This window comes from Elephantulus edwardii, unplaced genomic scaffold (assembly GCF_000299155.1).
Source record: "Elephantulus edwardii isolate Elephantulus edwardi_28Jun2011 unplaced genomic scaffold, EleEdw1.0 scaffold00020, whole genome shotgun sequence".
Lineage (NCBI taxonomy): Eukaryota > Metazoa > Chordata > Mammalia > Macroscelidea > Macroscelididae > Elephantulus > Elephantulus edwardii.
The window spans coordinates 2868522-2881918 of NW_006399770.1; the positions used below are offsets into that span (position 1 = coordinate 2868522).

Sequence of the window (13397 nt, forward strand, 5' to 3'; positions counted from 1 at the left end):
CCGGCAGAGCATCTGGTGGATTCGAACCCTGCGCCTCTGGGATTGTAATTGCAGCTCCTTGCCACTAGGCTACCAGAGCTCCCCTATGGTGTCCCTCTTTAAGTAATAACCTGCTTTTCCTAGCAACATGCTCCAAACTGTCATTTTTGCCTCTAAGGAGCACTCTATTTTGTCCAAGACACATGTTTGTTCTTTTGGTGGTCTATGGGATGTTCAGTTCTCTTCTCCAGTACCATAACTCAAGGCATCAATTCTTCTTCTGTCATCCTTACTCATGGTCCAGCTCTTAGATGTGTAGGAAGTTATTGGAAAGACCATGGTCAAATCAGGCCAGAGGCTCAACTGTGAGTTGGTTCTTACTCAACAGCACATAGCAGTAGCAACTATTTGGTATTTTAGCATACCAAGTATCAAGGATGTTTTACAGTTCTTTCTTTCAAGACACTGCTTCTTCAGATACCTTGAATGGTTCGCTACCTTAACTTCCTACAGAATTCTACTTGTTACATGCTGTGGAGTAGCCTGTGACTCATAACAACCCTGTGTACAATAGCTCTGAAACCTGCCTTATCCTGAGCCAGGGCCTGCCACTGTCTCCAGCACACCTTCCCTCATTACACTAGTTACTGGGTCTGTCATACAGGGTTTTCCTCTCCTGCACTGTTTCTTCACCCTTTCAAGCATGATGTCCTTCTCCAAGGACTGGTCCTTTCTGGCAACATGCCCAAAATATGAGAAACAGAGCTTCCAAATCCTTGGAGGCAAGGAAACTTGGGTTCAACCTCTCCAGGACAAACTTGTTTGTTCTCTTGGCAGTCCATGGTGTGTTCAATAATCTTCTCTAGTACTACAACTCAGAGGCATCAATTTTTCTTGTCATCTTTATTCATTGTCTGGCTCTTTGATGTATAGAAAATAATTGCAGAGACCATGGCCTGAATCAAGCACAACTTAGTCTCTAGACTGACATTGTTACTCTTTTGTACTCTCATGAGGTTCCTGATAGCTGATTTCCCCAATGCAGTTCCTGACTGCTGATGGCAAGAGTGTTGATTGTGGAACAGAGCAAACTAAAATTGTTAACAGTCTCAATCTCCTCTCTATCATGGTGCTGCTAATTGGCCCAATGGTGAAAATCTTGATATTGAACTTCAATCCATATTGAAGATTGCAGTCCTTAACCTGCAGCAAACTCTTCAGGTCTTCTTCAGTTTCAGCAAGCAAGGTAGTATCATCTACACAACACAATCCTGATTCCACATTCTTACTCATAAAGTTTTGAATAATTTGTTCACATATAGATTGACAAGGTATAGAACCAAGATGCATCCCTGACACACTCCTTTCCTAATTTGAACCATGCAGAATTCTATTTAAATGCCACCATATCAATGGATCGTTTTAAACTTCTACATAAATAGCAAAGTTCCACCAGCATTTCTTGTTACTTTACTTTTATTTCCAAAGCACTTATATACCTACCTCTTGGATGCATATTAATTGATTTATTGAGTATCTCCCCCCACCAGAAAATGCCAGAGCGCCTTTGAGGGTGGAGATTGTGTTTATTTTGCTTATTGTTAAGTACTCAGAAGAGTTATCAGGCTCTAAAGGAATACTGTTTTATTAATTGAATTAATGAATGAGACCTGTGAGGAAGTCTAAATGGTTGTAAAATTTATCTATATAGTTGATGATAGAGTTACATCATATGACTACTCATAACATTGTTTATGTTGATTGGATATTTGTTTTAAATAAAATTTGGCTGTTTTGAACTTTATTTAGATAAATATGGAACATTAAACTGTACTGCCTTAATTTTCTTTCCTTCCAAATGTAGATGCCAGAAGAAGAAGCATTCTGTGTGTTTGTTAAATTAATGCAAGATTATAGACTACGTGAACTTTTTAAACCAAGTATGGCAGAATTGGGCCTTTGTATGTACCAGTTTGAATGCATGATACAGGTAAATTCATATTGTTAACAAATTATATTGTCCATATATGTATTTTTTTCCACCTTAATTTGAGTGACAGCCAAGCAAATTCAATGTGAAGAGCATTTAAAAAATTGGAAAATCAGTATTTTAGTTATATGATTATTTTATAGTTGCTTAGCATATAGTTGTTTTTAGGTGCCATCAAGTTAGAACTGACTCTTAGCTGACCCTTTCTTTCCATTGGGTTTTCAAAGGCTGTAAATCACAAAGGAAGAGATTGCTTGTAATTATCCTGTGGAGTATTAGATGTATTTGAATCAACTGCCTCTGAGTTGGCAGCACAGTTCCTTATCTACTTATTATTGTTGTTGTTATGTGCCTTGAGTCAAGTATGATTTATAGTGACAGTATGAACAACAGATCTGCACCCTGTCCTATCCTGTGCCATTCTCATCAGCTCTGACATACTCAAGCTCATTGCAGCAGTCACCATATCAGCCCATCTGATTGAAGGGTTTCCTCTCTTTTGCTGACCATCCAAGCATGATGTCCTTGTTATCGGATGGGAAGCTTTTTCATCTTTACTTCCAAGGAGCATTCTGGCACATCTTAATTTTGAAACTGTCATCATTGCTCCTCAGTAATTTGTAGAGGTCCTTGACTGTGGATTTTCCCAGAGCAATTCATCTCTTGATCTTCTGACTGCTGGTACTATGTGTTGTGATTGTTGATGCAAGTAAGATGAATTTATTGACAGTTTCAGTCTCTTCGCCATATGTCATTATGTTTTCATTGGTCCAGTGGTGAGAAATTTTTTTCTTGATATTGAGATGTAATCAATATTGAAAACTGTAGTCTATGATCTTCTGCAGCAAGTGCTTAAAGTCCTCCTCACTTTGAGCAAGCAAGGTGGTGTCATCTGTATAATATGTAATATGTGTTTGTTTTGAAAATTCCGTGGACAAACTTTATCCACTAGAACATAAAAATCTTCAGAAGGGACAGAAAAATACACTAGAATATAGAGAGCCAAAACACAGAAATACCGAAGTAAAAGAGATGATGAACAGATGTTAAAGAGCAATTCAGAGACAAAAGAAAGAATTATAAAGAAATGTGCCAAGTTCTAGACCTGGAAAACCAAAATAGAAGAATTCACTCAGCATTTCTGAAACAAAGAACTGAGAACAAATTTAAACCTTGGTTGCAATACTGATAGATTTTATGCATAAGATGTAGGAAACATCAAAAGAAGGTGCAAGAAATACACAATCACTGTACCAAAACGCTAATGCACTTAAGGAAGTAGCATATGAGCAAGAACTAATGAAAATGAAGAAAAATGTTTAAGTTGCACCGAAGGAATTGGCAAAAAATTAAGCCCTATAAATTGAAGGAATTCCTACTGACATGTTTTAAGAGATGTAGTCCTGGATGTGCTCCAGTGTATAAAAAAATTTGCAATTTAGCTACCTGGCCAATTCACAGGAAGAAATCCATATTTGTTCCCATTCTACAAAGTGATTCAACTGAGTTTTCTGAATGGAAAAGTTTTTTGGAAGGGAATTTTTGAATGATACCATATCACATGCAAGTAAAATCTTGACGATTGTTTTAAAATGACTAGAAGAATATTACATTGATAATGAACTACCAGAAATTCGAGCTGGATTCGGAAGAAGCTGTGATATCATTGCTGGTGTTAGATGGATCTTGGCTGAAAGCAGAGAGAATAATGGAAATATGTTGGTCTTTTTTAACTCTGCAAAGGAGTTTGGCTGTGTGGTCTCTAACAAATTATGACTAACATTGAGAAGAATAGGGATCCCAGTACTCTTACTTGTGGTCATGCAAAACCTATACCTACACCAAGAAACCATTGTTCCAATTGAAGAAGGGAACACTGCATGCTCTAAAATCAGGAAAGATACACATCAGAGTAGTATCCTTTCTGTGTATCTGTTTAATCTGTATATTGAACAGATAATTCAAGCATCTGGAGTATATGAAGAAGAATGTGTCATCAGGATTGGAGGAAGACTCATTAACAGACTATTATGCAGAAGATACAACCTGACTTGCTGAAAAAGAAGAGGACTTGAAACACTTGCTGCAGAGGATCATAGACTACAGCCTTTGATACGGATTTCATCTCGATATCAAGAAAACAAAAATCTTCGCTTTTGTACCTATAGACAACATCATGATAGATGGAGAAAAGACTGAATTTGCCAAGAATTTTGTCTTACTGAGATCCACAATCAACATCCATGATAACAGCTATCAAGAAATCAAAAGACATGTTACATTTGGAAAATACACTGTTATGGACCTCTCCAGATTGCTAAAGAGCAAGGATGTCAATCTAGATTTAAGGTGCTCCTGATCAGAGCCATGGTATTGCCTTTCTATTTTTCATTCATTCATTGTTGCACATTTTTCTCCTGCTCCTTCCCTTCTCCCTTCCCCAATAAATTGATTCCTTGTACATTTGAAAGTTGGACAAAGAATAAAGATGAGAAAATAGATGCCTTTAAATTGTGGTTTTGGAAAAAAAGTAACAAATATCTCATAGACTACAAAAAGAATGTCTTTCTTGAAGAAAGTCAAACTATAATGTTTCTTAGAGGCAAAGAGGGTGAAATCTCATCTCTCTCTGCACCAGCAGCCAGGAAATTAAAAGACGTGTTGTGATGGGAAAGTCTGCTGTTAGGGACCTCTCTAAAGTACTGAAGAGTCTCTGGAGACTAAGGTGCGTCTGGTACAGGCGATGGTGTTTGCAATCACTTGCTATATGTCAGAGAGCTGGACAATGACCAGGGAGGATAGAAGGAGAATTGATGCTTTTGAGCTTTGGTGTTGGAGAAGAGTGTTGAGGGTACCATGGACTGCTAAGAAAACAAACAGATTCATCCTGGAGAGGGTTAAACCGTCTGGCTCCTTGGAGGCAAGGATTCCGAGGCTTCATCTAACATACTTTGGTCATGTTGTAAGGAGAGACCGGTCCTTGGAGAAGGACATCATGCTTGGGAGGGTGGAGGGCAGGCGCAGGAGGGGTAGCCCTCTGGGAGGTTGATTGATTCAGTGACTGGGGCAATCAGAATGAGTGTGTTGAAGACAATGCGATTGGCACGGGACAGAGCAGTGTTCAGAGCTGTTGTACATAGGGTCGCTATGAGTTGCAAGCGACTCAACATCACATAACAACAACAACATACTTTGGGTATGTTATTAGGGGGAAGTCCTTGCAGAGAGATACTGGGAAAAGTGGAAGACTCCCAGATTAGATGGATTGACACAATGACTGTAACCATAGACTGGAATATATATAAGGTGATAAGGATGGCATAGGATAAGGCAGAGTTCAGATACGTTGTTCACAGTGTTGTTGTGAGTCACAGTTAACTTGGTGGCATCTGACAACAACAGTATGAACACAGTTACTCTTAAAAATTATGAACTATTTGCAGGTTGGTTTGGATTGTGGATCTCATTTTCATATCCAAACTATATGCTTTTATAACAAACATAGTTCCATTTTCTAAGTATATAGATCTTCTTACCTATTATAGTTATACATATAATTATATGGTATAGTTTTTTATTCTGCTGGAGTGTCTTAAATTTTCTTACAGGGTTCATGAGTTTATGACATTGATATAAATTTATTTCCATCCTCTTTCTTTCGTAATCCTTTTACAGCCTCTCTCTTACCCTTTTTATGTTGCTGGTTTAAGACTGAGTCTTGAGACTGAGTAATAGTGGGGGAATAAAAATAAAGTGGGGAAAAAAACCCCAAACAACTTTTTGAAATATTTTACCTTCTTAGTTTAATTTTTATGTAAAATAGGTTTACTGTATAACTCTATAATATAATGATGTATTTAATCTACTTTCATTTCAGCTATATGCACAGAATTTAAAAATTACATTGATGATTCAGCAGGCATGAGAGAGCACCATTTTTAGGAATTTTTTCCACCTGAAAAATATAACCAACAGTAATATGTGCTTTTTCAAATTTGTTTTTCTTGTATTACTATTTTTTACATTTTATTGCAGTTAGGAAAAGATTTACATATCAATTTGTTGTTGTTATATGTCATCAAGTTGACTATGACTCACAGCAACTCTATAAATAACAGATCTGAGCCTGGCCTTCTCTTGTACCATCATCATCTCTGATTATATTCACCACGTCCCCTCTTATTATAATCACTATGTCACCACTTATTATAATCACCACTTCGTCTCTGTTATATTCACCATGCCATTGTATCTTTTTGATGGTCTTCATCTCCTATGCTAACTCTCCCCCTTTCCAAGTATGATATCCCATTCCAAGGATTGCCCCTCCTAACATATTAAGAGTATGTAACATGAAGCTTCTCCACACTTGCCCCAAGGAACATGCTAGTTTCACTTTTTACAAGACGGACTTATTTAAGGTTTGTTTTTCCCCTCTTCTATCCATGGGATATTCAGTACTCTTCTCCGATACCACACAGCTCAAAGGCATTCTTATTGTCCAACTTTACATGAGTAGCAAGTAATCAAAAAGACCATGGCAAATTAGTTTTCCAATTAATAGTTTTTTGTTTTGTTTTTTTTAAATTTAGGTTTATTTTTCATTTCAGTGAACATCTACAGAGATTTTGGGATTCCATTCATTCATTGTTGCACCCTTCTCCCCGCACAAACCCCTCCCCCAATTAATAGTTTATACACAAATTATGTTTGGAGGGAAAACTATGTTGCTTTGTAAATTTTTACTCAAAATCAGAATAAAAAACTGTTTGTAAAAGGAAAAAATAGGTCATTATTGGGTATGATTCATAGTAACCCTGTGAACAACAGATCTGAACCTTGCCCTATCCTGTGTCTTCCTCATCATCGCTGCCACACTTGAGTCCATTGCTGTAGTCACTATGTCAGTCAATTGTGTTGAGGGTTTTCCTCTCTTCCACTGATCCTCCACCTTTCCAGGTGTCATGTCTGTCTCCTAGCAACATGCCTAAAATATGAGATGAAACTTTGCCTGCAAGGAGCATTCTGGCTGCAGTTCCTTTAATACATGTGTATTATTCTTTTGGCAGTCCATGGGATAAAATATAGTTCATACACAGACTGTTCTGTGCCATTGGTTGCAGCTGCTGAAATGGGTTGGCTCTCTCCCTATTTTCATCTTTGATTTTTGGCAAGTGTTGCCCATTTGGTCTCATATAGTTATTTGTTCTAATAATCACATTATTTTTTAAAATTTATTTTAGTGAAGGTTTACATAGAGATTGGTTTTCATTGATTCATGCTCATTTTCCTTTCTCCACCTCCCTGATAAGATTTACATTCTTCATGTATGCAACTTTTGTTTCGTAGTCTTATCTATTATTTGTCTAAAGATTACTTCTGGCAGTATCTTCAGTATCAATTTTTAGAAGGTTTTCTCAGGCCTGCCAGAAGAACAAACAAATGTGTCTTAGAAGTTACAGCCAGAATGTTGCTGAGAAGTGGGGATGACAAGACTAATCTCCCATACCTTGGACATATTACCAGGAGGTATTAGTTCGTGGAGAAGGACATTGTACTAGGTAAAGTTGAATGTCTGTGAAAAGGAGGCACTCTCTTCAAGATGGATTCGCACAGTAGCTGCAGCAGTAGGCTCAAGCACACCAGTGACTATGAAAATGGTGCAGGACGAGGCTGTGTCTTCTTTGCCATATGATGTCAGTCTTGATTTAGAACTGTCTTGATAATAACCTGACAGTATCAACAACAGTAGGCAGTCTTTTTCTGTGTCTAGTAGAGGGAAGGTAGTAAATGAAATGTTTTGCATTTTAAAGAAAAAGCTAAAGTAGAGCTCAAGATGACCTTTAGTTTCATTTCACCCTTTTTCTGAAATAGGAGACTAATGTTTATCAACTTTAACTCTTACTGTTATGGCTTTAGGTACTTTAGTTATTATGGTTTTAACTACTGAAATTGCTAAAGCATCTTTTTTTTTTTTTTTTTTTAATGAGAAAGTAGGAAGGAAAGGATAGGCAGTTACTGATAGATAATACCTGAAGTATTCAACATTGCATTTCGTACAGTGTTACAGTTTTCAAACAGGATGGATGACAGACCTCAAAATTAAACAAATGTAAAGGTTTTATTTGCTTCATGATTTCTTTTTTATTAATAAATCACATTATTAATGCAGTCAAAATTCCAATTCCATATTTCTTCTTTCCTTCTTCCCTTCCCTGCCGGTATCCATAATTCTGAATGAATCAGTTTCTGCATCTCAGCTTTTCAATGTAATGCCTGTTTTTTTGTGTGCCTAGTATGGGAAGCTCTGGTCCCTTAGTGGCAAGAAGCTGCACTGCAGTCTTGAAGGCATGCAGTTCTAATCTACCAGCTACTTCACAGGAGAAGAATGGGCAAGCTCCTCCTTTTTGATTAACTGCCTCTGAAAACCTGGCAGAGGGTCAGCTTTGGGTCAGTTCCAACCCGGCCTTACACAACAACAAAGGATAGTCTGGTGTTTATACAGTGATCTAGTTTAAAAGAATTAATTTTATGTCTTAATGATTTCTCTTCTCTCTAGGAACATCTTCCAGAGCTCTTTGTACATTTTCAGTCTCAGAGTTTTCATACTTCAATGTATGCATCATCCTGGTTTCTAACTATTTTTCTTACAACTTTTCCACTACCAATTGCAACAAGGATATTTGATATCTTTATGTCTGAGGTAAGCTAATAAGTCAAGTACATGCCCATATATCCTGAAAGGTTGGCACGTAAGTCCCACCCTGGGTACCTTGGAAGAGACTGACAAGGCTCATCGTGAAAGCCCTGTGGAGCAGTTCTACTCTGATCTTTGGAAATTCACTCAAGAGCAGCTAACAACAACAACAACAACAAAGGGGGAAACAGTGGAAGGAGCTAAATAAGGAGATCATTGGGTTAATTACAGGAACACAATGTAGAAAATATCAAGGGAAATAAATGTGTCTTATGATAAGCTATTCATAGGAACAGTTTAACTGAACGCATATAACAACCCTATTAGGTTAAGCACTGTTATCCTTATTTGATAGAGAATAGATGAAGAAACTACTGAAGCTTAGAGAAACTTTCATAGCTTGTCTGTGAATACCAGATTAGGATGAAGGCAGGTAGCCAAATTCTGCAGCCCACACTCTTCACTCTTAATCAAGCCTCTGTAGTACTTACTGTTACTGGTGGAAGCATCCAAAGCATTTTGTACTGCAAACCAGAAGGCTTTGATTGTACAAATGCACCAGCAGAACTTCAGGTGGAAAAAGGACAGTCTGCTATGTTAAGGTTTACATCCTCTGAAACCTTGTGGAGGATTGCTGTGAGTCAGCATGGACTCAGTGACAGTGAATTTTTTGAGTTCAAAGGAAGAGTTAGTGAAAGATAGAATTTGTCTTATAATAATTACTGTTTTAGTGCATCTTTTACCCAAGGCAATAAGTAAGAATACTCAAATCAGTAAGATTAAGCTACTTTTATTCTCTGAATACATTCAAGGTAGTAATTTTATAATTGTCAGTGACACATAGTAATGATCTATGTCTCTTTTCTTGGAACCCATTGTCACTGTTCTTAATTACATTTTGGGTAGATTAAATTATATTATCTAATTGTTTTCAAACCAACAGCAGTGAATGGAATTGGGTTAGGTTTGATGGAGTTGGCTGATTAGTTTATGTGCCAAATCTGTCTTGCCATCTGTTTTTGTAAATAAAATTTTCTTGGAGCACAGCCATTCTTTGAGTTTATGTGTTGTCTGTGTCTGCTTTGGGACATTAACAGCAGAATCGAGTTGTTTTGTGTATCATATGGCCTGTAAAACCTCAGGTACTTACTATCTGACTCTTTATGGAGGATGTTTGCTGATCCTTAGATGAGACTTCTGTGTGTTTACCATATGTTGTTTTAAATGATATTTTTTTCCCTATGAGAAAAGTAAGGCAAATTTAGCTTTCTATCATTTGTTTTCAGGGCTTAGAAATAGTGTTTCGAGTAGGATTAGCCCTTCTTCAAATGAATCAGGCAGAGCTAATGCAACTTGATATGGAAGGGATGTTGCAGGTAAGTCAGTTCATGATTTCTCAAATGTCTTTAGTTTTTACTTCAAACCAGTTAATAATAGACAATAAATAGTCATACTTTGTTTTATTGTACCTTAGCACTTTCAGAAGGTCATTCCACATCAGTTTGATGGTGGTACAGACAGATTAATCCAGGCAGCTTATCAAGTCAAATACAACTCAAAAAAAATGAAAAAGTAAGTATTGAAAAGATAAAATAATCTCTCCATAGTGTGGTGTTGCTTAAGTGATAGTCAAGCACAATATAATTGAGAGTCCTAACATAAACTCGTATGCCTTTGACCAAGTGATTCGTGTTAAGGATGTTAAGTTTATATCTAGTGAGAAGAGAATCGTCTTTTCAGTAACTATTGTTGGGATGAGGGGGATTCCACCTGCAAAAGAATGAAGTAGATCTATTCCTTACACCATATAAAAATTAACTCAGAATAGATTGAAGACCATGTAATACAACCACAGTATAATCACTGGTAAAATAATAAAGCCCTCAAAACAAAACATAGGAGCAGCACTTCAGGACCTAGAGTCCAACAATCTCTGTGCTAGCAATAAAAGGCAAAATACATAGACTGGACTTTTTGGGAAAAAAAAATTGTGGGCAGTCTACTCCCATGCAGTTTACTGCCTCTCAAAGCTCACTGGGTGGTCAGCTGTGAGTTGGTTCTGAGTCAACAGCACACAACAACAGTTCATCAAAGGACTTCATCAATAAAATGAAGACACAATCTACAGGAAGGGAGATACTTTTAGGGAGCTAGATATGGGTTAAATGTCCAGGATGGATGGATCTCAAGAACAAAAAATAACTACCAAAAAACTGGATAAGGAGCTTGAGTAAACATTTCACCAGAGAAGACATGCAAATGGGCACTAGATACATGAGAAGATTCTTAGTGTCATGAGGGAAATTCCAGTCAAAACAATGAGAGAACACATCGCCCCTATTAGAATGGTAATTATCTAGAAAATAAGAAGGATTGCTGAAGATAGAAATTTTATTCATTGCCAGTGGGAACATGAAGTAGTACAGCTTATATTTATTGACTATTTCCTTTTTCTTCCATTTTCTAGTACATTGCTTATCAAATTGATTATGTCTTACTGATTTGCTTATGTGTGTTTGTTATGGTAGTAATTTGTCAATATTAAAAGACAAGATGCACCCTTTCTACTAAAAACCACACTTGAGTATGTAACAAATCAAGACTTAGATCTGGCTTTGAAGAAAATGTGAGCTCCTTGTGGTCTAGAGGGTTGTAGAACAGAAAAGAGCTTGTTGCAGTCTGAAAAATACCAGTTGCATAGGTTGTTAATGTAATATGTGAGAGCAATACCTAATTCTTATGTCTTTAAGCTGGAGTACAGAGTCTGCTGGGAGTTAGGAAACTATTTTAGAGCATGGTAATTAGATTAAATTTTGTCTGTTCTTTCCCTAAAAATTTATCTTCTATAACATTCTTATGGTAGAGATTTCTTGGTTCTCTTTTCTACCTTTTCTGTCACAAATTTCCATCTCATACTGTAAAATGAAGACAAATCTGTCACCCACTGCACATCTTCCTATGGTACGATACTTTGATATATGAACAATTCTGGGACACCAAACAAAAGGGAAAAACTTCAGAGCACACTGCTTCTGAAGGAGTGTCCCTAAAGAAAGCAAGACTGGCAAATCAGTCATGATTCTACAAATTTCGTAGTGCTCATCACGGGCAAGCATTTACATTTTTATTTAATTTTAAAAATGAAGGCAGAATTTAATGACAAAATAAGTATATTTTGAGTGGTAAATTAAAGAATTATTGAATTTGCTAATGGGGTCCAGCCCCATTATATCAAAACAGTTCTGCCGAGAGAAGGGACGAGAATGAAATGAAGACACAGAGAGACTATTCACTGATGACGAATTGCAATTTTATTATTTTGGAAAAGGCTTATATAGGTTTTAGAAGCATCCCTGCAGGGGTAATCGCATTCTCTCTTATCTGTCTGAGATGTTGACTGTCAGGTCATTCCCAGACCTCAACACAAAACAAAGATATCTTCCTGAATGCCTTATTGTGTGCTTAGAAGAATAAAGAGTTTTATTAAAGAGGATTAAGAGCATCACATTCTTCAAATCTGGAGACCTTTGGTCACTCCCTATTCATTAGCATCCTGCTTCCTAGAGTTGTTTACTGCCAAGCAGATGTTCTAGTCAAGATGGAGTCAGTCCTGCTGGTTTTATAATGCAGTGCTAATCTTGCTTTACAAGTTAGCCAGGCCCCTGAGAATATGCCATTTAGGTTTTAAAGTAGATTAAATATTTTCATAAATTAAATGAGATCTACAAAAATTATAATGCATACATAAATTAGTTATTTTGCAACTGCATAAACTTTTGGTGGAATAAATTTAAAATAACTTTAAAATATATATGAGGAAACTTTTTTTAATATTATGTAAAAATTTCATCTTACTGGGTGGGATCAACAATCCCTGGATAAATACTGTCCTTATGTGATTAGTTGTTGTAAGGAGTGTGTACCTCTCTAGTGTTACTGTTCACCTTCTAAATATCATCCTTCCTTATTAGTTAGAATTCTACTGTAAAGAAAACTTTCTCTTTTCCTCATTTATTTACAACTTTCGTCAATGTATGTCCATGTATTAATCACCAGGTTATTATCCATTGCTATCAAGCTATCCTTGATTTGTCCACTGTGAACTCCTTAAAGCTTGCTACTGTTGGGGACCTCTGGTGGCCTAGTGGGAAGGAGCTGCAACTACAATCCCACAGGCACACGGTTCGAATCCACCAGATGCTCTGCCAGGAAAAGGAGGAACAATCTCCTCCTGTACCAGTCAGATCTGATTTGATGGTACACTCACACACACACACACACAAAAAAAAAATTTTAAAAAAAAGCTTGCTACCGTGTTCTTTTTAGTTGTGCCCATGATTCCTTAAGAATTTCCTTAATTTAATGGCATAAGATATTCCAGGTTACTCTGTATTTTCTCTGGAATAAGCAGTTTGTTTCTAAAGAGCCTTGACTGCTTCTATAATGTTGTTATTGTTATGTGCCGTTGAGTCACTTGTGACTCATAGCAACCCTATCTACAAGAGGCCTAAACCCTAATCTATCCTGATCTATCTCACTGTCTCCAACACACTTACTCCCACCACCCCAATCGATCCATCTCATCAAGGGTCTCCCTCTTTTGCACTGTCCCTCCACTTTCCCAAACATGATGTCCCTCTCCAAGGTCTGGTCTGTCCTTGCAACATGCCCAAAGTATGTCAGATGAAGCTTTAGAATCCTTGACTCCAAGGAGCAGCCTGGCTTCATCCT

At 37.1% G+C, this 13397-nt stretch overlaps 1 protein-coding gene across 1 annotated transcript in view; it reads left to right on the plus strand.

The window, feature by feature from the left end:
• Positions 1–13397, plus strand: part of EVI5 (ecotropic viral integration site 5) — a 369934-nt gene that overhangs the window by 168331 nt on the left and 188206 nt on the right. The window contains exons 6-9 of the mRNA XM_006882417.1: positions 1844–1969; positions 8529–8672; positions 9953–10042; positions 10141–10238. Coding sequence (XP_006882479.1) covers positions 1844–1969; positions 8529–8672; positions 9953–10042; positions 10141–10238 — 458 coding nt within the window. The remainder of the gene's footprint in view (positions 1–1843; positions 1970–8528; positions 8673–9952; positions 10043–10140; positions 10239–13397) is intronic.